The sequence below is a fragment of the Crocodylus siamensis genome, chromosome 8 (assembly GCF_052110815.1).
Source record: "Crocodylus siamensis isolate JL-2025a chromosome 8, ASM5211081v1, whole genome shotgun sequence".
NCBI classification, from domain to species: Eukaryota; Metazoa; Chordata; order Crocodylia; family Crocodylidae; genus Crocodylus; species Crocodylus siamensis.
Window position 1 is genome coordinate 63,268,880 of NC_143402.1, and position 25,741 is coordinate 63,294,620.

General features: G+C 39.7%; 1 protein-coding gene across 2 annotated transcripts in view; it reads right to left on the minus strand.

Annotated features, from left to right (window-relative positions):
- The window catches only part of FOXK2 (forkhead box K2), an 88,796-nt gene that overhangs the window by 13,017 nt on the left and 50,038 nt on the right, over positions 1-25,741 (minus strand). For both annotated transcript variants that reach the window (XM_090059097.1, XM_090059098.1), the window contains 3 exons: positions 6,885-7,079; positions 2,084-2,231; positions 1,488-1,634 (listed from right to left, as the gene is read on the minus strand). In XM_090059097.1, coding sequence (XP_089915223.1) covers positions 1,488-1,634; positions 2,084-2,231; positions 6,885-7,079 — 490 coding nt within the window. The remainder of the gene's footprint in view (positions 1-1,487; positions 1,635-2,083; positions 2,232-6,884; positions 7,080-25,741) is intronic.

The window sequence follows — 25,741 nt, forward strand, 5'->3', positions numbered from 1 at the left end:
CCATAATGCAGATTACAGATGAACACATTATGCTGTATCAATCAACCAGATTTTCTGGGGAAAAAATGCAATATATAGACCAGATACGTAAAATTTAGGGATTATGTTCAAAATAAAAGGTACGCAAAAATATTTTAACACTAGCTTCTACTGCCAGGGTAGAATCTACATATATATATGTGGTATGCAAGCAGAAGACCATATTACATGAAAGAGAAAAAATGTACACATACAGCTTGAGCAGTTTACTGAACACAGACTACCCAGAGCAAAAGTTGAGAAAGGGGGAGGCCTCAGGCAGTGGAATCTGTGGTGAGAAGCCCAGAAGTCTGATATTTTCAGCTACTGGGAATAAGAAGAGTGTACTATTTTTATATAGCCTCTAGGGCTAGTAGTTCTGTGATAAATCTGAAATGTCAATTCCCCTTTACTGCTGCAAAGGTGAAGGAGCATATTCTTTACCTTACTAGTTGCATGGTAAGTAGAAAGTAGTTCTTTGTTACTTAACCCTCCCCCATCTCTCTCAGTTGCCCTGTAAATAACTTCAGTGTCTGCTTCGACTGCAGATCATAACTCTGCTAAGCAGCAGTACAGCGAAACCGATATGACCTGAATGACATTGTAGTTGCAGTGTTGCCCACAGGATCCTGAATAGCAACTATGAACTGACCAGTTTTGCTAATTGCTCTCTACCCTCCCTTGGTAAAACTAAAAGTAACAGCAGAGGCACTGAAGTTGTATCTCTGCATGCTTAGGAAAAACATATGGAATTGGGCTAAACTTTTGATCATCCAGTAGTGAGCTGCGGTCAAAATCTGCTTTAAAAAAAAAAAAAGGAAGAAATCTTAAGTTTTGACGCAATTGATGGCTTAGCTTGTTAAGATTTAATATAGTTAGAGAGGGCGAATTGGCAAATGGCGTTTAATTTGCACACATCCAAAAATAAAAATGAGGCAAGACAAATTAAAACAAACTGTGTGTACCTGTAACAGTGTCACATGATCAAGGCCACAACTTTCAACAGGCTTCGATTCAGATAATTAGGGATCTCATTTTGGTTTGCTGAGGTAGTATTACATACATAGTAATTCAAACAGAATATAATTTCCTTGTGGTGCAAATACACCTTAAACCACTGATTACAGTATTTTTATCCCACCAGTGATTACAGTATTTTTATCCCATGGAAAACCTCTATAGTCCTCCTACTGGAGTTACATGGAATAACCTTGTTGAAAAACTGAAGGCGTGTTTCACCTTGTAGAGTCAGAGATGCTTCTGTATCTTCACACACTTTTATAACCCAATTCAAGTCACCCCAAAACCTCTGGAAGGCTTGTCAGGTTCATTAAATATAACCAATATAAACAAAACACGTTACCTTGGTATATTGGCTGTCATGCCTCTGTTGGCTACATTGGAATTTTTATTCACAGCTTAAAAACAACCACCACAAGAGCCACACACACATACAAAGTCAGATTTACCTGCCAGCCCTTGTCTGCTGTTCTGTAGTATGGATAATTTTTAGTTATGTGCGTATAAATTCCATTTAGTGTAAGCTGCTTATCAGGTGCCATTGTAATTGCTTGTACTATTAGTTGTGCATAGGAATAAGGTGGCTTTGAGTCATCCTATAAAAAACAAAAACAAACCATATGCACCAGTGAACTTAACAATTGTATAAACCTTTACTAAATTCACAAAATGCAATTTATTTAATTTTTCGACACTTCTGGGTGAAAACCTCAAAAAGAATGAACTAAAACAAACTTCCAATTAAGAAAATTTAAGATAACACTGGAAACCATGAGAAACTAATGCCAGATTTAAGTAAGTCCGACTCTACTAACACCTAAAAATGGGTATGCATAATGGATACAAAAATTTCAATGTAGGTTTACATCAAAAGAAAATCAACACACAATGCATCTAATTACAAAAGGGCTCCGACTCCAAAACTGTTTTCAACTGCTAAGTGTCAAATCATATCTGGGTTCATGTACTTTGGCCAACAGATTTCCAACAATGTTACGTTTGGCTTAAGGCTTTATTTTGCGATTCAATTCCAAGCAACATTTACCTTTGGGCTATCTCCACCCGATGCTTCCTTGTCATTTTCTGACTGTGAATTGTCAGCCATTAAATGTAGGTCAGATGGTATTACACGACTCATTTTGTACCCTGAAGAGCCTGCACCACGGGGGCTAGATGGGCAGGAATTTGCAGCACTGTGGAACACAAAAACAGGATCCTACTATTTTGTTATACAGTATATCACCACATTACTTCTAATCAAAAAGCTCTTACTACAGGAAAACACACTAGAGCTCCTAGACTGTAGTCAAGACTCTATCAGATTATAAACGCTTGGAAAACGAGATTTATAACTCAGCTGTAAGAATTAGAATCACTGCAGGAAGAATCCTGTCAAATGAAGTTCCAGACACTCCTCTTCAAAGAACAAAGAAGGATCAATTGTTTTGTTAGGCTATGTACATGAAAGCTTTGCTGATAGCGATGTCCATTGTATTTGGAATTTATAAAACCCAAAATTTGGGACACTCATTTGGCTCTTCTATCTGAAATTTTTCAGAGATAGATCCTGCATCAGATTTGCACCGGATGTTTGTGTTTAGCTCGCTAAAGAAAACTACTTTTGCCATATTTCTGGGACAGGATGCAATAGTGGGGTTGCAAAAATGTAACAACAATAACCCACAAGTAACAGTTTTTACTGATTCTTACTTATTTAAAATCAGTTTCACCTAAAGCATGTGTGAGAATTATCATAACTGCCCTGTTTTAGTATTGCTTCGTTTTATGTGAAACAATAACATAATAGACATAATGTATAAGACTTTTATGGCTGGTTTGTATGGCACCTTCTGTTGAATGTGTAGTAGGACCCCAGCAGGGCTGGGGCCAGTTCAAGGCTGTGTGGTCCCTGGCCAGAACTAACATCAGCTGGCTGTCAGTTCCAGACCTGCAGGCACCTTGCTTTCAAACTGCTAGTACAGGGAGAGCCCAGGGTAATGAAGCTCCCCTTAACTGCTCCTCCTAGCCCCCAATGGCAAGTAGGAAGACCACAACTGGGATCTGATCTTTAACCACAAAAGTAAGCCTCCTGCTAAGCATGTGTGGCATAGCAGGAGGCACGATTGTTGGGATTAGGGATCAATACAATTGCACCCTGAAATGAATGCATGGCCCTCCCTCTTCCAGTTGAATTGTGGCAAACAGTTCAGTTCAAAAGAAAACTACTGTGCTTGTACCACAACTAATAGACATAGATGGCACATGTTACAGTATTTATGATGGCAGGTAAGTCACACCCAATGCATGTAGTAAAACAACAACAAAAACAAAACCCTTTTACACTATTTTCTGTGAAAAGCCACAGGTGGTAAGCTGAAGAGCTACTTTTGTAGTTGGAGCTAAAGTATCACTGGACTCCTAGCACTGAAAATCGGCTTGCACCATAGCATTTTCCCCAGGTTTTTGTTTTTCCATCTTCTATAGCAGTGGTCTCCAAAGTGAGGTGTGTGCACCCCAGGGGGTGCGCAAGACGATCCACTGGGGTGCGGGAAGAAAATATTAGAACTTCTATTTATATAAATATACATATATTGGGGGTACATGCTCAAAAATTGTTTTTACTGATAGGGGTGCGCAATCAAAAAAGTTTGAAGACCACTGTTCTATAGCACGGCTGTCCAACTTTGAAGCAGCTATGGGTCATACCAGTGGGAGTCATGGGCCCGTAGGCCACATGCCAAATGGATGCCCCCCTTTGTTGCACCATGCAACATGGAACTTGACCTCCTCCCTCCGCCCAATACTGAGCACCTGCCCCACTGCAGGGCCCCGGTCTCACCCTGAGCACCCTGTGCCGTGTCGCCCAGCAAGCACAGAACACAAGCTGTAGGCAGGAGATGAAGCCTGGAGAGTTGCAGCTGGACAGCAGAGCCTGGGGGCTGCAACTTAACCCCTTGCAGGCCACATGTAGGCAGTTGGACAGCCCTGTTCTACAGTACACTTGAAGCATAGCTGGACAAAGATGCCATTTCCCCTGTTTTCCCACTATCCCTTTATCTTTGTGAATGTCAGTGGGCAACATTTTTCTCTATTCGGATACTTTCATGTCAGGAAACAGACCTCAGAAGTGTTTACATACTGACTGCAATAAATTCTGCCCTCAGCAGAACCAAAAAAGGTAAACGTGAAAAAGTAAAGCAAGAAACAGAGATGGTAACATACACTTCTTTGGAGATTGTGACATACAAAAAACAAACAAACCCCACAATTTAAAAAAAAAAAAAAAAAAAGTCCTGGGATTTGCTCTTACTGGATTGCCCAGGAGGGGAGAATATTGTATGGAAAAGACTCTGGTTTTGCCGACAGAGTGCCAAAGGGTCAGGACAACTTTTTGAAAATATAGGTCACTGCTGTGCTATGTTAAGTTTTGCACATATCAACTAACAGTATCCCTTTACTTAGCTCACTATGCCACATACTGACACACTAACATAGTAATCAAAGCAAGCTGATGAGTCCACTACAAAACAAGATGTTTTAAGGAGCATGTCAAGCTCTAATTCAAATTAAAATTACCATCTTCTTTAACTATAGTTTAATACTTATTTGAAAAGCTTGAAAGACAACTAAAGTATTTGTGGTAATGCAAAGACACAGGTGATATAAATGATACAATACTTGAAATATTTACACGCTGTGGGTCATTTAATAGGCAAAATATATTTTTCTTGGGGTGTATTTTTTTTTCACCTCTTACATAAACCAAGTATAAGCCTCACACTATTATCACTGCTACCTTGGAAAAAAACTCTTTTATTAACAGAATTCATTCATCTCTAAACATAGGCTTCATTAACGGGATCCAATATTAAAAGCAGAAACACAATTAAATATATTAGCTTTAAACTCCTTGACTTAAGTAGATCTAACAATCTGAAAAGAACAAGTAGAATTTTCAAAAACTTTTAAATGACTTAGGAGTACAAGACCCAGACATTTTCATTTGGACTCCTGCTCCTAAAACGGAGTTTTTCAAAATTCTATCCACATTTCTTTTACACCAGAGAGAAAAAGAATGATTGATTTTGTATATAATATTTATGTACATATGTACATAATTAACCAACACATCTAAACTGGCCAATTCAAGTTAACAGATTGAGTGACCTAGACAAATTGGAGGATTGGGCCAAAAGGAATCTCACGAGGTTCAACAAGGACAAGTGCAAAGTCTTGCACTTGGGATGGAACAATTCCACGTGCCACTGCAGGCTGGGGACTAACTGCCTGGGCATCAGCTCTGCAGAAAAGGACCTGGAGGTTACGGTGGACAATAAGCTGAATATGAACCAGCAGTATGCCCTCACTGCCAAGAAGGCTAACCACATACTGGGCTGCATTGGTAGGTCTGCTGCCAGCAGGTCAAGGGAAGTGATTATTCCCCTCTATTTAACACTGGTGAGGTCACATCTGGAGTACTGTGTTCAGTTTTGGGCCCCCCACTACAGAAAGGATTTAGACAAATTGAAGAGCATCCAGAGGAGGGCGACAAAAATGGTGAGGGGTGTTGGGAGACTTGATTTATGAGGAAAGACTGAGGGAACTGGGCTTATTTGGTTTAGAGAAAAGGAGACTGAGAGTGGACTTAATAGCAGCCTTCAACTACCTCAAAGGGGGTTCAAAAGAGGATGGAGCTAGATTGTTCTCCATGGGGACAGATGACAGAACAAGGAGCAATGGTCTCAAGTTGTAGCAAGGGAAGTTAAATATTAGGAAGAATTTTCTCACTAGGAGGGTAGTAAAACACTGGAACAGGTTACCCAGAGAGATGGCAGAAGCTCTATCCTTGGAGGTTTTCAAAACCCAGCTAGACAAAGTTTTGGCTGGGATGATCTAGTTGAGGATGGTCCTGCTTTGAGTAGGGAGTTGGACTAGATGACCTCCTGAGGTCCCTTCCAACCCTAACTTTCTATGATTCTATATATTTCAATACTAAACTTATTCTGATTACAGATATTGTACTGAGACACTTTAAAGAAGAAACATGGTTGACTCCAGGAAGCCATAAATCAATTTCAGATGGGGTTTTTTTTGGTGGAAGTGAGAAATCACCACCCTCCAAAGCAAGTATCGCTAAACTGCTGAGACAAGGGCGGGCAATTATCTCAGGCAGAGGGCCACTTATTGAGTTTTGGCAAGCCATTGAGGGTCTCATGACAGGCTGCCAGGGACAGAATAATATTAATTCTCTACATTTTTTAGGGGCCCTGTGGGCTGGACAGAATGACCTAGCAGGTCGCATCTGGCCCATGAGCTGCATTTTGCCCACCCCATGCTAACATAATGCATTTTTCTTCTGATAACACCTATAGCAGAAAACAGAAGATACTGGATTTCAGAGAGCTGTTTAAAAATAGTATTAGCCATGGAAACAAAGTCTAAATTAAAGCATTACAAGCATATGAATAACAAAAACAAAGCTAGAAACTTAAGATTGATCATTCTTATGTCACCTAGTGTACCCAGATGCATCAGCAAATGCGAAATGCAGACTTACCCACTATTTTCAGTTTTAGAGCATGTGAAACAAAAGTATGTTCCAAGTACAACTTTAAATGAATTTTCCTGCTTTTGCTAATTTTAATTCTGTTGCTAACATAAAGACCTGACTTGTGTACTTAACTGAATACAAAACCACTGAGAATACGAAATGGTTGATTTTACACTATTTGGCACTCCAACATAAGTATTATTATATAAGCCAAGCAACATTATGCAAACTACAAATTCATACTAATTCTATAACCCATCTATTACCCTACATGCAATTTGCAGGGTTTAAATACCTGATAGTTCCTGTGGGAGAAGGGAGAGGGCTGATCAGGTGAGCCATGTTGTCTGGAATGTTTATTGTTAAGGGAGAGATCTGGGGTTGCACGGGTTTCACTGGGGACTCTGGGGCCTCCTGTTTTTCTCTCTTTTCATTGGATAGAGCTGTGAATGTTATCTTGATGTTTGTGCTGGGAAACCTGAAAGTACATCTGAAAAATAAAAACAAGTATGTAAGCAACTTATTTATCAATAATGTGTGAAACTGATTTTTTGCATAACTAGCGAGCAACACTTTACTCTGATTAAATAAAAAGTAAATAAAAGATCTTGGACAAATGATCTGCAATCATCTCATCTCCATTTTACATACAAGCAGAGAGATCTAGAAAATATTAGAAAAACTCATAATTTTAGAATTTGAAATACAAGTATAAATCACCCTAACAAATCTGCAATTTAACAGGTGTAGCTTGCCTTCTGTTTCTCTACATTTCCTGTAGTCCATTATGAGATAAACTGGAACTATCCTCAAAATGGGGATTACTTTCAAAATAACTAATCAATGATGTAACAAAGATTGGGCTTTATACATGAACTATTAAACTGTTATTATACAACCTAAGCATGAGAACAACAGGCAAAAAAAAAAATCTCAAAATGCCATACATGGGTACCAAAACTAATAGTGCACAGTGTAAGAGAACAAAAGTGTCACCCAATTTTCATTTAGCAGTAACATTTTGTTCACTACAGCCTTACTTGAAATAAAGTACAGAGAAGGGCAATCAAAATGATCAGAGGCCTGGAGCAGTTGCCATATCAGCAACAAGTGAAAAGGCAAGGACTCTTCAGTTTTGAAAGGAGAAGGATGATACAGGTATATAAAAATTATGAAGGGTACCGACCAAGTTAACCAAATGAAAAAAAAAAATTGTTGTTCCCAGAGTCCCAGAATACTAGAACTAGGGGGCACCTGCTGAAATTATTAGGTAATAGGTTTAACACTGACAAGAGAAAGTACTTTTTTATGCAACATGTAGTTAACTTGCGGAATTTATTGTCACAGGAGGTGGTGGAGGCAGACAGCACTGCCAAGTTCAAAAAGGAACTGGATAAATTCTTGGATGATAGATCTAAATAATGGCTATTGACCAGAAAGGCTGGAGATGTTTTCTCCGGCATCTCTAACCCAATAAATGGTAGATGCCAGGGAGGGTACTGAATAGGGGATAGAACACTCCCGAGATACCTAGTTTGATGCTCTCCCTGTATAGCATCCATTTCTGCCACTGTCACAAAGACAGACTACTGGGCTAGACTGGACCATTGCTCTGACCCTATGCTCTTATGACATAATGCTTTACTTCAGCAAATAGACTAATCTTGGGACTGCTCACTGTAGGAAAGGTAAGCATGTATTTGCAGGATTGGGGTCTATGTAAATCTCACACGCAGTAGACATAAACCAGAGCGGACTTTTTCTTTCTAAACCATTTTGTTTTATTATGAATGCTGTAAAACCGTGCTTCTCTACCACTGCCTGCTGCCATTAGGGTAAGAAATAGTCAGTGCAAGTGTAACCTTAAATGAGTTTCAGAAACAAATAGGTATTTTAGAGAGACTGAACACTGGCCATTTATGAACAAAATGACACAACCTTACATTCATATAAATCCTCTGTTTTAAAATGTGGTAAAATCTGCAGATTATGTAAACTAATGATATCAACAAGGGGTTTTTTGTTTTTAAACAACATTCTTTTAAATGAGCCATCAAAACATTTGCCCTTATTCATCTCAATGGCCAAGAGTTCCTACAGTTATGTAGTTAACCCAAATAAAACATGAAAACAGGCTATTTATAGCTTAGTTATACATAAAGAGAATTAAGCCTAAACTCAACCTGTTTATTAACCACAGCATTTCAGGTAGTGTTACCTTTTATTCATGATCAGTGATAATTTAATAGTGCTAGGTTCTTGCCTGTCCTCTGTCACATGGTCAATCTGTCAGATATGCATAACACTGGCTGCCCAGTTACATTTACATGTCTCTCTTGCATGTACCGAGGCTTTGCCAATGACACAATCACCAAACCAACAACTGAACCCATATCAAAGAGTGATACTTACTGGCAGATCAAATATTATTAAGAAAGAAACAACACTGCTTTGAAATGGGTGCAAGAAGGAATGGGGATTTACAAGATAGTGGAAATGGATCTAACCATTGCTCAAACTGTGGAATCTTATTTTAAACAGAAGATGAAAGAAAGGTAGAGGGGGGACTCAACATTAAATGAACCTTAAAAATATCAATAAGCATTCATTCTCTACTCCCACTCCCCCGTCTTTTTTTTTTTTTAAACTAGGTTTAGGGACATAACTGAAGCATTTGTTTCAAGTCTCATAATAACTTCTGCACAACACTTAAGGATATGTGCTTCTCAAGCAAAAGGACATTCATTAGTGGTGATGAGAAAATTTTTCACATCACACAAATTTAAAATTAAGGGGGGAAAAAAGCAACAGTACCTTCCTTACAATCTCATTTCTTACTAAAAGGCCATGCCTAAGTTTAACAGTCAACCTATTTCTGAAGCATGCTTGATGTACTAAATATAGAACAAAATCCATGTCAAAATATTGTGCATAGATTGCAGCAGGAAAGTTAGAAGACACTATAGTTCTGCCCTTTAATTTTCATTCCTAATTACCCTTTTTGTTTTTAAACAAGCTACAATAAAGGGCTGCAACGGAGTTTCTGAAGAAACATTACCACCAGTACTTTCTGCTTCCTAATGTTAAAAAGGCGGAGAGGGAATTTCTTGCTTTTTCTAAACCAGGTGTGTCACACACTTGGCTGGTGGAGCCCACTGACTCCAGAGAAGAGGGGCCTGTCACAAAATCCTGGACCCCTGGGCCCTTCTGGCTATTGACAGCAAGAGGACAAGAAAGAGCTGTGCAAGATAGCCTTGGGTTGCCCTGCAGTCACCTGGCCCACTCCCACTGTCTTTGGACCTGGCCCAGGAGAAGCCCTGCAGACTTGATACAGCCTGAGGGGATCAGGGCGAATTTGACACTCTTGGCCTAAAGGAAAGGAAAATCTACATCACTGATGGTTTCTTTAAAGACACCTGGAAAGTGAAGGGGCTGTTTTGCTGATAAAAGTCAATGTTATTCCAATAAACATTTCACTAAACAATGAAAACAGTATCACTTTTCAAGAACATGAATCAAAGCGCAAAGTCATCCCCTATTAGAAAACTTTAAGTAAAAATGTGCAGTAGGGATGAAGCAGCAATATCAGTTTAAGTTTAAATATTCTGGATGGAATTTTCTATGTTTTACATAACTATTCTTCAGTGTTTGCGTTTGACTACTCAACTTCATGGACTTAACTTTCTGTGTGTGTAATTGTTTCAACTGAAGGGCAACACAAAAGCAGCTGTACTTAACTTCAAGTATTAATTCAGTGATTAGACTGGTTATTGCATAATACAAGGACACTGTCTAGCAGTAAGTGGGCAATATTCCAAAATGCTTCTGAGTTTTTACTGAGGTTTGGGAGAGAGAATAAGGAGACTTCATAACCTAAGAACAAATTCAGGAAATCCAAAGCCATAAAACCTGGATTCCACAACAGCTTAAGTACATCCCATCTCTTCCCATGCAGCTATCTGCTCTGCACTAAAATTTCTCCCCTCTCATGTTGCTGCTCCAACTTCTAATTATGTCTCACCCTATGGGCATCATCTACAAAGATTTGTCATGGCTACCTCCCCAGTCAAGTCCGAGAGAGCGACTTCAAAAGATCATGTTTGAAACCAGTCTGTTTTCACGTATTACTCAGGTGAGAGAAAATGCAAGTCTGAGGCAATCCAGGCTGTGTTATGCAAAGCTCTTTGTTAAGCAACTTTGTGCCAAACTTGACAGCTCTTGTTACAAGCTAAGGACTATATTTAAACCACGTTTACATCACTTGACATTACTTTGAATACTAAGGTCTGAAAGATTTTATAAATGAAACCGTAATATACTTCCAGATAAATTAATGATCTCCTCAAACATGTAAACACCAAAATGTTTGCATCACTTTGTACTATTATAAAACCCTATCTTTCTTTGGATCCATATTTACAAATCCAGCTGTTTCTAAAAACAGCTGTGGTGTAAACCAGAACAACTAGCAATATTAACAGAATCAGGTAACTATTATATCTTCTATAGAAATTACCACAAAAGCAAACTCAGTGAATTTATTCTGAACAAATAAAAATAAAGAACATTCTGATTTGATCAGCATGTGATGCACATTTTTGGAATAGTGTCAGTCATGCCATGTACTACCAGTAAAACCAAAACAGATGTATGGTTTTTAAGAGGGAGAGCCATACATTTAGTTTACAGCAACCACCATCAGTGCTTCCAGCAATTTTAAGATACGTTGACAAAGGGACGATAACTATACAGAAACTTGCTTGTAACCTCAATTTCTTTTAAATATTTTTTTTAATAAAATACTGGACACCTTTCTGCTCCAATCCCCAGCCACCCAATATCTTTCCTGCATGGAAACGTAACACAATTCAGAACCACAAATCAAACAGGTACATTTAGGACCTATCTAAAAAATATTTTAAAATATTTTTTTTTCAGACCACTAAATTTAACTCATTATAGGGTGAAAAGCTCATGCATGTTTTATTTCTAAGTGATGAAAATAGATATGCCAAAAGGTACAGAACTACATGGTTTTAGCAACTCCAAAAATGACAATTCCTAGTATGTACTTTTAAATAATGTAAAAGGGTAATTTCATGAATAAGGAAGACAGCACTTGTGTGTTTTTTTGTATCTCCAACTAGAGGACAGGTCACTGGAAAATGTATAACCTAGAAAACTAATTGAGAACAAACCAGACTGCCAGAGTAGGGAGCAATACAAAACCCTTTTAATTATAAACAAATCCATTCAGAATTGAGTAATGAAACTGAGGATGGAAACAGAGAGGAAATAAAGGAAAAAATATCCACAAGTTGACTGTTTCCAAGTACACCAGGGACTATTGTTTATACCATACATATACTACACAGCACAGTGGAGCCTGGAAGACCTCAAGGTACTACCATGATCTAAAATGCTAAACAAAAATAATTTCCTAAGGTGCTTCACACTGACTGGATTTCTACTCTTGGGTCTCAGCTCCCAAACATTTCTGTCACATTACGGAACCGAGATCCATGAAAAGGAACCCAGTCAATCTGGTATCTTTAGGCAATATAAAAGATATCTGATCAACTTTGCCCTATAAATCAGGAGTGTCAAACTTGCAGCCTTTGGGCCAGATCAAGCCCACAAAGCCCTATGATTAAGCCTGTGGGTCTCAGACCGATTCTGTGTGCCATATAAGATGCACAGAGCTAATTGGTCTGGTGGTCAAGCTAAATCTGGGACTGCGGGCGCAGCACATGGCACAGAGGGCTGGTCCAGGGTAAATGTTGCCTGCAGCGCCTGCGTTAGACCAGCCCTGTGTGTTGCCTACAGGACTGATCTGTACTGGGTTGCACTGAAGTCAGCGCACAGGCCAGTCTGGCAGAGTGCTGCATGCAGTACATGCAGCCAGTCCAGCCCTGCATGCCGCATACATCAGCCCTGCTTCAGGGCTTGCTTTACATGTGGTGCATGGGGCTGACACAAGGCAATAGAGGAAAAAGAAAATTTATGAAAGCTAAAACGCACCTTTGTACTACTAGGGTGAAATTTAGAATGTAAAGTTGTAGGAATACCTAGTAATATTATTGCTTAGGTTTTCAAATTCAGCACTGCTAGCTAGTAAGCATCTCAGCTTGAGGTGATTCATATAAAACATGCAAAAACAATGAACTAAGCCAAAATGAATCTTGTCTTGTCTGTTTTCAGAACAGAGTAACCTTTTTCTGGACAACAGAAATTATTTGTAGAAGGCAATGTTACTTTAAAAAATGTTTTGATTTAACCATGTAATGACTTCCTAAAACCTATGTCAAGGTAAATATAAATTAGACCCTGGGCAGCTAACATTGTTTTTAAACAGGTGTTAATGTAAACCTATGTAGATAGTGACAATGTTAGTTCAAATGATCTCCACTGCAATTTCAGATTTCTAACTCAAATTTCTCAGCATTACATTTTTCTCTTATGTCAGCAATAAAATCCAGGGTTTTTTTTAAAAGGATTGAGAGAGATTTCAAGTAAATATTTCTCCGACTCCTTGAAAACACATCACTGTTTAGATATTTTTTGTTAAAAAAAAAAAAAAAACCCTTCTAGGAATATATAAAAAAAGGTTACTCAAATAATTCAGTTATAAAAAAACCATGAGTGTACAAAATGCTATATTGGAGACTTAGAGGAAAAGGAACCCATTTTATTATAATAAAAATAGAAATGGCATAGAATATCTTCTTCCCTTCCAAACTTACATTTTTTTAAATTATTTTTTCAAGCAAGACCATTTATGCCTGCATATGCCCCATAAAAAGTGCAACTTCAATGGTTTTATGTAATGAAAGTTGTAAAACTTTAATATGTAGCACATGAAAAGCTATTGTGAATTAAGTTTTCAGGAAAACTGCTAATTACTTTCTAGAAGTAAGATCAGATTTATAGGAGCAGGAAGTTCTCCAACATTAAGAGCTCTTTTAAAAATAAGTTTTTCTGTCCCTTCTGTTTACTGTAGGTTACACCCTTTGCTGGCACTGTAAAAAAACCCTTCCAAACAGGAGTTCAGTAATGCTTCCTGTATACACAGTCTTGCATCAGAGTTATTTTTTCCTCTCCGTTTTAAATAAATCCCAATTTGGCTAATTTGTCACCAGTTTCCACTTGAATTCAATTTAGCCATTTATTGTGAGTCAGTTTTCTGAACAAGGTCACCCTGGGCAACTGTCCTTTATACAGTGGCAGCTCTTTCTACTGTGGTGATGCATGTCTTCATGGAGGTGCCTCTCAACTCCCTTCATCTTTCCAGCTAATGTCTTGGTGAAACTCCCTTTGAAGCCATTTTCTCCGCATTTTAATTGGTCAAGGGCTGATAGCTGTAAAGCATATTCTCCAACCAAACAACACAGCACAGTGCCTCTGCACTCATTTCAGCTTCAGATAATTCAGGGGACAGGAAATCAGGGTTACTTTTTTGCACAAAGCATATATTATCCTTTAAAAATGCTGGTGTTTTTAGCATATGCCTTTATTGTTCGTATGCTTTAACTATTAAAATGTGACTACAGTTGATCAGATCAGGGAAACAAGAACCTGGATATAAAAATCCGGACTCGTAACAAAAGGCGTGTTGAATGTATCAAGAACGTTAAGAAGCTGCTCAAGTTATTTGCCCAATCTGATCACCATTACAATTCTGCAGTCCCAAAAGAGGGCTGGCACTCAAATCTACCGGTACACCTGTTAGTCCTCACAAAGAAAATACAAATTACATATTTCAACCTGCCTGGGGAAAGGAGTACCTTTGGAAGTCCGTAAAAATCTAAAGGACTATTTCAAACATGGTACTGATGACCTGCAGAAGATCTGGGATTCAGTTTCCTCTGTCAGTGACAAGGATGATTGAGGTGACAGGAAAGGGAAAAAACAAAACAAAACAAACCACTAAATATTCCCAAACATGTATTTACTGCACAGCCAGCCACAAATGCGTACTTGAAAAGGAACACACTCCAAACATCTACATATTAACACTTCCCCCCACCCCCCAAAAAGGAAAAATACGCACATAAACCTCTGTGCCCTGCAATTACTCTAAGGAAAGACATTCAAGAGTTAAAAATAAAATGAACAGGCAACAGCTGTCTTTGAATCGCCCCACTACTAAGTATCAAAGCTATGTAAATAATGCTATTAACATCACATACTGAAGTTAATCCCCTGCCATCCTATCAAAAAACTGCATTAATAAAAAAGTGTCATCTGAAATTTTCAGCCAAAGTTTCTTGCTTTTACAATTAGACATTTAAAGTTCTTCAAATATCAACCATTCAACATTTTGCTTTAATCAGTTGCAAGTAACACTGATATTTCATGTTTCTGGAAGAGATGCTTCAAGTAATTAGAAATATACTTATTCAAAGTACAAATTCCCACTGCACATTCTTGTTTTTCTTACAGGGTAAAATATTTAAACTACCAAGGGAAAAAAAAAACCCTACAGAAACTCAATACAGTAGACCTGCATAAGCTGCAGGAACAGTGAAAGAAATTGGCCTCCAGGCAGGAATGTAGGCAGCAGTTACTGTAGAAACCAAGCTCTTCACTGCTTCTCTCTAAGCAAAAGAAAGACACAAAAGAGCTGGAAAACAGCGATCGATGGGAAGCAGCTTATAAAGCTGCTTGTCACATCTGCTGCAGGAAAACCAGACACTAATTCATTAAAACTGCTCATGTAATGCCTCTGGAATTTGAGGCTCCCCAGTCTGTGAATACAAAAGAAACTCCGCCTATAGAAACACTGCATTTTTGGGTATTTAGCATCTCTGTACACAAAAGCCATGTACATAGTCTGGTTGTGTGGTCTCCATCATTACATTTCATCCTAAACTTTAACAACACAAATTAAAATGTGTCAATGACTGAATGTGCCTGTACTTCTGCTAGAGTTACAGGATACAACAGAACATATACTACTCCAAAATATAGTAGTTCAAAAACAAATAAGCAGAAGTAACACCAATTATTATTCTTTCTTTTTGTGCAGTTATATTTTAGAATGTTTTCTTGTTATCAAATATGTAAGCCTCATCTTTCAACAGAACAGGTAAACATTGTTCAGATACCCTGACATAAAAGCTGAAGGACTACCACACTAGCTAATCAGATAACCACTTCAGCAAGTATACCCTCTCCTCCCCCTCCAATTTAAAGGGTACTGTTTGTCTGCAAAGGATCACGGGGAAACACTGCAACTATGACAATATTATTCACTTCCAAAAATTCTATTAGCAACAGCTTTGCTTGCAAAGTCTGTTAAATCCAAACACACACACACACACACACACACACACACACTATTGTACCTTCTCTACATGAAAAGACAGAAGAGGGAAGTAGGAAGCCCCAGCATGTCACGATGTGAGTAATCACAGAAGGCACTTAAAACTCAGTTTAGTAACAGAGGTATGCTTATTACCTTGATAGAGACCTGAATCCTACGGCAAAATTATGTGAACCAGCCACTAACAAAAGAAAAGTTATCCACAAATATGCAACCTTGCTTTTGTGACTCTATTCCTGAATAACAAAATGAAGTCAATTTCAGGATGGCTCTTCTGAAATCTAGTCTCCTCTACCTTTAGTAATATTTTCTTCTATTAATTCTCCTTTGAAAAAGCAAGTCAAACTACTCTGTATCTACTCCAATTTTAAGCACACACCAAAAGTTATTTCCCTCCCCAGATCAGCACTGGATGGTCAGAGACTAGATGTGTGTCAGGTTTCTCTCTCAGACCCACCAGCAATAAAGTCAAGTTCACAATCACTTATGCCACTGCCCCACTGGTTGCCTGAAGGGCGCATGCAGCCTTTGCGCTAACTTGTGGCTCTGGGCTCATGGTCAGGGTACCACTCCCCCTCATCACTCATGTTGCTGACTCTCGAATTGGGGCAGTGCAACCCATAGGACTGAGAAGCCTGTGGCTGGGGGACTCTGAGGGACCTGGGGACCCCGTGCAGCATGGCAGCAGTGGGGGCTGCACGGTGGCAGAGTTGCCGGTATGGCGCAGCTCACATAACCTGCTGTACAAGAGCCACATGGCATGATGAAGAGCAGCATGTGGCCCACACAGCCCTGATGGGTATGCAACCCAGAGAGTGTGCGGTTGGGAACATGTAGTCTTCAGCAACTCATAAGCTGGACAGCCTTGATCTATACGATGCAAATTTATCTGGCTAGGAATCTTACAAAATTTCACTTGATTCCAAAGAAGGCACCAGTAACAATTCAAAATCTTTTTTTTTTTTTTTTTTTTTAACATGCTGTCCCTCTGTGTATATCTGGATCAATCTACCACAGTGGTGCTCAACCTTCTGGGCTGGATGAGTGGCACTGGCTCAGTCCCCAGGTGCCAGATCTAGCTATGGAATGACCCTGTGCATCAGCCCAACCATGCACTAGCACATAGGGCCATGTCATCTGGCCAGTGAGGCTCCCACAGGTCTGAAAATCTGGCAGCAGGGGAATGGCAAATAACATTCCACTGCTCCCCTGCCTTCAAATTCCTGGATCTATGGACAGTCCTGAAGGCCAGAGGTTGAGCATCACTGGTCTACACACTTAGATTCTTACTTGGGAGACATGCCTTTAGGAGAGCTGTAAGTAGTTACCAACTTCAGATACGCAGCCAAAATTCAAAATTATACTACATAGCAAAAGGCAGCAAAATGCAGCATGAGAAAAACATTTGGAGGGAACATGGATAAGAATTCTAGAGTCAAGTAAGGATTCCTACCCACATCATCCCAACACCAAGTCAAGTATGATATTTGTGCTATGGAAAATCTTTGTTGAAGAAAAAAAAAAATGCTATGAACACAAGTCCTAACATCCAAGCATCTCAAAGTGCCTTAATTATCCTCACTTTACAGTTCAGGAAACAGGGAGAGGTTAAATGACTTGTCAGGTGCCATCAAATAGAGACTCAAAAATAGAGTCACAGACACAAGCATGGAGCTTACCATATAAATCCCATTCTTTGGGCAATAACAAAAAAATTAATTTACCATAGTATAAAAGGAAGCAGAGGCTTTACTGCGCACCAATTGCTTCATAGTAGTAACTTTCCCATGAGAAGTGGAAGATAATGAGTAGTTGCTTACCTCTTTCACCAAAGGTTAAACTGCTCCAAATTACCTTCCACATTCCAGGGGGTCAGAGGCAGCTAACCTGCAGTAAAACCTTGCTGTTTTTATCCCACAATAAACTGCTAGTATGTCCATATCTGTGGAGCTCTTTGGTATAATTAGAACCTGACCATTTGCAACTCTTTTTCTCAGCTCTTCAGCTACAGAGACTCACCCTCCTTTTAAGTAGACATATCTATGACTAAACATAATGGCAGCTTCATTTTAAAAAGTCATGTTGCAAGAGCATGCAAGTTTATATAAAAAGGAACTCTTCTAAACATATCCTTGGAAGAGTCAAAACACAGAATCTTGTTCCCTTTATGACTGGCCACTTCTAGGAGGCTGGAGTTCATAAAAATCAAGAAAGTCTTCAACTTGTAAACAAAAGGTGCACACAACACAGCATAAGAAATTCAAGCTTGGTCAATTTAAAAGCCTTTGAAAACTGCACGCCCTTGGTCAAAGTCAACGTACAGATGTTAATGGGACATACAATATTTATTGATATCACCGAAGATAAACAATCCATATAAAAAGTTTGTCATTTGAAATACTCACTAGAAACAGAAAACATACCAAATTTATATTAGATGAAAAACAAAACAAAAAAAAGTATTTTTTATTATAGGCATACATACACTTGTTGACATTATGTAATAAAAAATAAATAGCACTTCATTTCTATACCAACTTTCAGCAGATTTCAAAGCCCTGCAAAGCGATCAATGAAATAATTAAGATTTACAGTCTTAAGAGTACTTTTACTAGAGTATTTACAATCCTAGAGTACTAAAGGAATTGGCTGAGGTCATTGCAGGACCCCTGTCATGGCTTAATGAGAACTTATGGTGCTCTGGTGTGGTGCCAGAGGACTGGAAGAGGGCCAACGTGGTTCCCATCTTCAAAAAGGGGAAGAAGGACCCAGGAAACTATAGGCCAGTTAGTCTTACCTCAATCCTAGGCAAGCTGTTCGAGAAAATTATGCTGGCACACATCCAGGAGGGGCCAGCAGGGGATTTCATGCTTAGGGGCAACCAACACGGGTTCATCAGTGGTAGGTCCTGTCAGACCAACCTGGTGGCCTTCTATGATCAGATCACCAAATCCTTAGATGCAGGGGTAGCAGTGGACATAGTCTTCCTGGACTTTCGGAAGGCCTTCGACACGGTCTCTCACCCTGCTCTCATTAAGAAACTGGGGGACTGTGGTGTTGACACCCACACAGTCAACTGGGTTGCCAACTGGCTGGAGGGCCGCACCCAGAGAGTGGCGATGGACGGGTCATTTTCAGCCTGGAGGGATGTGGGCAGTGGGGTTCCGCAGGGCTCTGTCCTCGGGCCCACGCTGTTCAACATCTTCATCAGCAACTTGGACGAGGGGGTAAAAAGAACCCTGTTCAAATCTGCTGATGTCACTAAGATGTAGGGGGATGTGGGCACGCTAGAAGGGAGCAATAGGCTACAACCAGACCTAGACAGGTTACAGGGGTTGGCAGACAAGAACAGGATGGGATTCAACACCGATAAGTGCAAAGTGATGCACCTGGGGAGGAACAACCGGCGCCATACCTACAGGTTGGGGAACTCCCTTCTTGTCAGTACAGAGACAGAAAAGGATCTTGGAGTCATCATTGACTCTATGATGAACATGGGCCAGCAGTGTGGGAATGCAGTCAGGAAAGCCAACCGTACCTTGTCATGCATCCACAGATGCATCTTGAGCAGGTCCAAGGAGGTGATCCTCCCCCTCTATGCGGCACTGGTCAGGCCACAGCTGGAGTACTGCGTCCAGTTCTGGGCGCCGCACTTCAAGAGAGACGTGGACAACATGGAGAGGGTCCAGAGGTGGGCCACTCACATGATCAGGGGGCAGCAGTGCAGGCCTTATGAGGAGAGGCTACGCGACCTGAAGCTGTTCAGCCTCCACCAGAGAAGGGGGGAGGGGGGGGGAATCTAGTAGCTTGTTACAAACTAGTCGGGGGGGGATCAGCAGGCACTGGGGAAGTCCCTGTTCCCCTGAACACTGCCAGGAGTGACCAGGAATAACGGTCACAAGCTGGTAGAGGGTAGATTTAGGCTAGATATCAGGAGGCGCTACTTCAGTCAGGGTGGCTAGGATCTGGAACCAACTTCCAAGAGAAGTGGTGCTCGCCCCTACCCTGGGGGTCTTTAAGAGGAGGTTAGATGAACACCTTGCTGGGGTTGTTTGACCCCAGTAATCTTTCTTGCCATGGCAGGGGGTCGGACTAAATCCCTTCCGAGTAGATTCCCTACTCAGGTCCCTTCCGACCCTAGAAACTATGAAACGATACAGCCCTCACATGGCTACTACTCCACTTTTCAGATAGGTGAAACAAGTACAAGGAGATTAGTGACTTACCAAAGATGCGTTAGGAAGGATGCAGAACTAAGAATGGAATCAGCTTCCCCAATTTCCAATCTTTTCTTGCACTCTTAGAACCATTCATCCCCACCTCCAAACCCTTCCCTTCCCTATGTCATCTTGAAGTGAGGACCAGAGACCTCTGATCTCTTTCACGTCTACTATTGAGCTAATTGAAGAAGTCTGATTAAATCCAATTAAAGCATTTCAATCATTAAGAGCTTACTGCATAGAAGCCATGGAGCCTTTGAAATTGTGGTTCTTAAAACTGTCTTTCTTTAAGGTTTGTTTAATCTTGAAGTATACTAGTCAACGTTTGCATTTTCAAACCTAAACACGTACAGGCAACCCTCGCCATTTGCGGGGGATATGTTCTCGTATCTCCCGCAAATGGCAAAATCCGCGAGTAAGGCACTGGATTCATGAACTCAGTGCCCCTGGTGGGTGCAGAGTGGAGGGCACGGTGCGGAGAAAGATGGCTGCTCTGGTGACGGCAGGAGCCCAGCAGCAGCAAGCACGCCTTTAAGTGTATTTAAGAAGCGGGTTCAGCATTTGTGAATATTTGAAACCATGAATGCCTAACCCGGAAATGGTGAGGGTTTCCTGTATTTTATTAGATCTGTTCTTGTACTGGCAGAACCCTCTCCCAAACATAACGGAGAGGATTCATTTTTCCCCATCCTTACCCTAGACAAAGTGAGCACGACAGTACATTAAGTACATCCTTTTTTTTGACTACATACTGTGCATCACAGAGCTGTAAGTGTTCATGCACACAAGGTACCTGGATGTCACTTCTCTATACATGTTAGATCTTTCACAACACAAATATCAAAGAAATTGGGTAGATCTATATGCTGAATTTTGTCACTGTTTCTGCCTTTTTGAAACAACTGCACTGCTGTGAAAAGAAGGCCATTAGGAAAATCCTGACCATAGTAAATAAAAGCAGACGACCTCACATTAAGAGACAGCCAAACAACAACTATCTTAAAGTAATTGTAATTAAAAATGACCAAAGAAACAGGAATTCATCTTGGGAGCACCTAGTGACAAAAGGAAGTTGCCATCTGCATTCTACTAAAAATACATTTAAGAAGGATTATTTAGCCACACAAGAGTTTCTACAAGCCTTTCTAATAAAAGAAAAGCTTTCCTTAAAATATGGAGTTTTTCAGCATTTTCTAAGCATTTATGCCCTTCAGTGTTTTGCTGCTAATTCTATTTGGAGACTGGGCTTTCAGTAAAGAAGTCACAATAAAGGTACAACCTTAGTCACACTTATTCCAAAAAATGTGCATCTAACGCAGTTACAAGTAGCACTTTAGATTACTAAAGTGAAAGTTTTAAAATTTATTTATATTTATTTTTAGAGTTGACAGTATTTCATATAGACGTTTAAGGATAATGACTGACCAGACAGTAAATAATTTAAAAGGTGTTTTTTTTTAAATTTCAGATATATTATAAAAAGCAGGGGGTGTCATCCGGGGTGGGGAGAGGTACGCATATCCCTGGGGGTACTTGGGAAGGCCCGAGGGGATACGCGGCAGCAGTGCGGAGAAGTGGGGCTGCCATCACTTTGTGCTGCTTTTGTTTCTACCAGTGCCGAATGCTGCAGGCACTTCTGCTTTTGGTGCCGTGTGCTGCACAGGGGACACCCCTGCTTGTCAACCAGCTGCAGAGGGACTCCCCGTTTCTCCACCAGCTGCTGGGGTACACTGGCCAAAAAAGGTTGAAAACCCAGAATATAAAGGATGCCTATTAGAAATTGATTTATTTGTAAAATAATCTAAAAAGGAAAAAAAAAAAAAATCAAACTGACAGTACTTCTTTAAATGGAAGCAAAACATAAAATTAGATTTATTAATTATTTTCTATAGAAGATAGTGGGTAGGGGACAACAGGATGCTAGAAATACTGTTATATACTTAAAAATAAGGATGTAAAATATCAGAGGGGAAATAGATAACTGTAGAGTGTTTCAACAGTCAGCCAAAGGAATCCTCTTAAAATCAAGAATACTTACAGCTATTAGAATAATTTACGATTTCTGTAAATTTTTTCAAAGTTGCATAAGAGATTACTGAGGAATCTTAAAGTTATTCTCTTTGGTGGCGGCAGCAGTCCCTCAGTATGGATACGACTCCGCCAGGAAATAGGGTAGTCACTGATAAGTCCAGTGACTAAGATAAGTCCAGATGACTGAGGCTGATCAGAGATGTTCTACCACAGATGTGGCAAATAGGTCTGGGAGGAAGGAGTAGATCCTGCTGGAGCTAGGTCACAGCTCTTTCTCCTTTGTCTCATTTATCTGCCTCCATATAGACGCGAGTTTATTCAAAATGATGGATGTCTTTCACATATACACATCATGGCACCCCTGAGGATGATTCAGTGCTCCAGTCTCCCAGGTATCAATGTTAATATCACATTTCTTCAGATAGACCTTTCACAGTGTCCTTGAACCTCTTCTTCTGCCCACCTCTAGAGTGGTGACCATTACTGAGTAGGAAATACAAGAACTTTTGGGAGCCAGTTGCCAGGAACACTTATGACATGTCCTGTCCAACAGAGCTGCTGCCATATAAACAAGGTTCCAACCAACTGTTGGAGATGTTGAAAGGTAATTGAGGCCCTTGCCATTTACAACCATTAAAAAGATTCCAGAACACTTTCCACAAATTTGATAGTGGTAAAATCCTTGCCAGGGCTAAACTCCAACTAGTAGACTTAAATAAACCTTCCTACATTCCCGCAGTACTTGTTTTGTTTAGCAATATTTGTGTGATATGAAATAGGGTTGCAATTAAATTACAACCATTTTGGAGGACCAAAACCCAAAGTCCTTAGTTTGCCTTCCATCAGAAGCTGAACACTTAAAAGTGGGAAGTCACATAGTGATAATATCGTAAAAGAAAATTGTTTTTCAATGTCCTGGCTAAATTCATTAAGTACACTACTTAGAATCTGTATTCTTATGAAGTAGATGCATTTCAGTAGGTTAGTAGCAAGGAAATGAATTTGGAGAACGATCCTCTGGGAAAAAAAGTACTCCATGAGGTATTCACAGATCAAGCTGGTCTGTTTGACCTGCTGAATCTCTGCTGAAGAATTCTGTTACAATTCATGCAATCTTTAGAAAAAAGGGTGTGGGGTTTTACATTTGAGGATTCCTAGAAAGATTGATTGTTTTTTTACTACCACTTGGCTTTGCCAGTCCATTACATCCTCTTAAAAGCCAGGATTGAACAGCTTTCTTCAGCTGAGGCAGTTTGGAAGAAGGAGAATCTCTTATTGGTCTGTGCCTTTACTTGGGTTTTAATCTAGAGGCTTTAGGATGCCCGTCATTTTTAAATGATCTGGTTTAAACTTCTGTCCCTCCTCAGCAGGCGATGGAACTAATCCAAGGTTAAAGCTGCATTACAACAACAGCATTTGAAATTACAGGGTAGATGACGACCAACACTGTATTATTTAAAAGCCTCCACATTAGGAACTAATGCATAGCACAGAGACCTCTCTCTCTCCAAGGAAAACAAATTGATATGGCCACTTAAATCTGTAAAATGTTTTGAGATCCCCTGAGACAAGAACCACTGGAGAAATGCAAGCAAAGAAACCAGCAGCAGCAAAGACACCTTAGTTCCACAAGAAATTTCTGCTTGATTGCTCAAACAATTTAGTTTCTCTGGGTGAGCAGAAATGTGTAAAGCTGCTCTGTATGTATTAGATCAGGCAAGGCAGCATATCTTATTTCCTCACAATGAAAGAACAGTGATGTTTGCTCAGTCAAGCTTCCCCAGCATATTAACTGGACTTCATTTTTCACTGAATGGGATGTTAAAATTGACAGGTAAACACTCATTACCTTGAATTATCAGGAAAAAAAAAAATCTCACCTTACCTTGAGATATTTTTTCTAACCTTCATCAAAATGAATTTTCTCCATTTATGAAAATCTTTCCATTATGTAATCGCTGCCATGTAATACTATTAATAAACTGTTATTTTAACTGTTTGTAAAGGGAACACTGAAATCAAAACTAGATTTGCATACTTCCGTGAAGTGTCACCATTCATATGTTCTTTTGAAAATTTCAGTGGTATTCATCTATACGTCAGAGTAGCAGACTATAATGCAAGACTGCTACTTAAATTTGTTTTAAGAAATCATGCAAGCATTTCACTGTCACTTGAAACAGAATGCCGATCATTGTTGACAATATGTCCTTCAACACCCATTCTAGTAATGCCCTGTTTACAATCAGTCATGATGATGGTCATTGTATAATATTTTAAAAGTCTGAGTTTGACTTAATCAAAACACTGTGGTGAAAAGAAAATTTATTCTATTTTTATAAAAACTGCCCAAAGCTTCTTGACTTTTGAACACTTGCAAGACAATATACAGAAAGTTTTTGCCATCAAGGAATACTCAGGACATTTCAGGGGAGGAAAGATTTCCACTAGTATTGCATGCACTACTGAAAAGTGGACATTAAATCACCATGTTTATATCAGCACATTTTTAAGTATGGGGAATATCACAAATACGACAGCAAGGACCCAGTTTTAACAGATTTCCCTCTTTTAATTCATACCTAACAATATGTTTATACGGCCACCTGAAATAAACCTTAGTTAACACTGCCACTTGAAACAAATAATATTTTTACTTTAGGATAGGAAAACAGAAATTTGGGAAAAGGTCAAAATATTAAAATAGCAGTATCCACGTTCATGGAGAGCAATTATGTGGCTTTCTAATACTCTGTGATAGCATACATCCCTTCTAGTACTTTGAAGAAAACCATAAAGCCAAATGAGAGCTGAAAAGGCAGGCAGACACTCTTGGTATTTAAAATATGGGTCTATGTAAAAATTCTATTGCTTTAACACTGGAAGCAAATGATAAGAGTGGTTAGAGCTAAGGGTAGTCATTAAACTTAAAACATGAAGCTGTTTTTCATTATTAACCATGAGAGATAAAGCTTTAACAAATATTTTTAAACTAGCATTCCCTTAATTATCACTGGGAATCCCATGACCAAGATCTTAGAACATTAATTGGCTTCGATACAAAATTATATCTTACAATCAATCTGCTCCCTCAAGAGACAACCTGAACAACTTCAAAAAAAAGTCATTAACTTTCACAACACCTGTAGAAAAGACAGTAAGAAAAGAGACCGATGAATACTACAAACGGCTGATCACAGGATCTGAAGGCAGTAACCCAGTAACCCAGAGGGTTGTGATTGATGGCAGTCACTCATTGTGGTGCCCTGTGACCAGTGGGGTCCCTCAAGGCTCTGTCCTGGGACCCATATTGTTCAACATCTTCATTAATGATGTGGACATTGGAGTCAGGAGTGGACTGGCCAAGTTTGCCGATGACACCAAACTTTGGGGCAAAGCATCCATGCCAGAAGATAGGCGGGTGATCCAGGCTGACCTGGACAAGCTCGGCAAATGGGCAGACGAGAACCTCATGGTGTTTAACACCGAAAAATGCAAGGTTCTCCACCTTGGAAGGAAAAACCTGCAGCACCCTTACAGGCTCGGCAGTGCTACGTTGGTTAGCACTACAGAAGA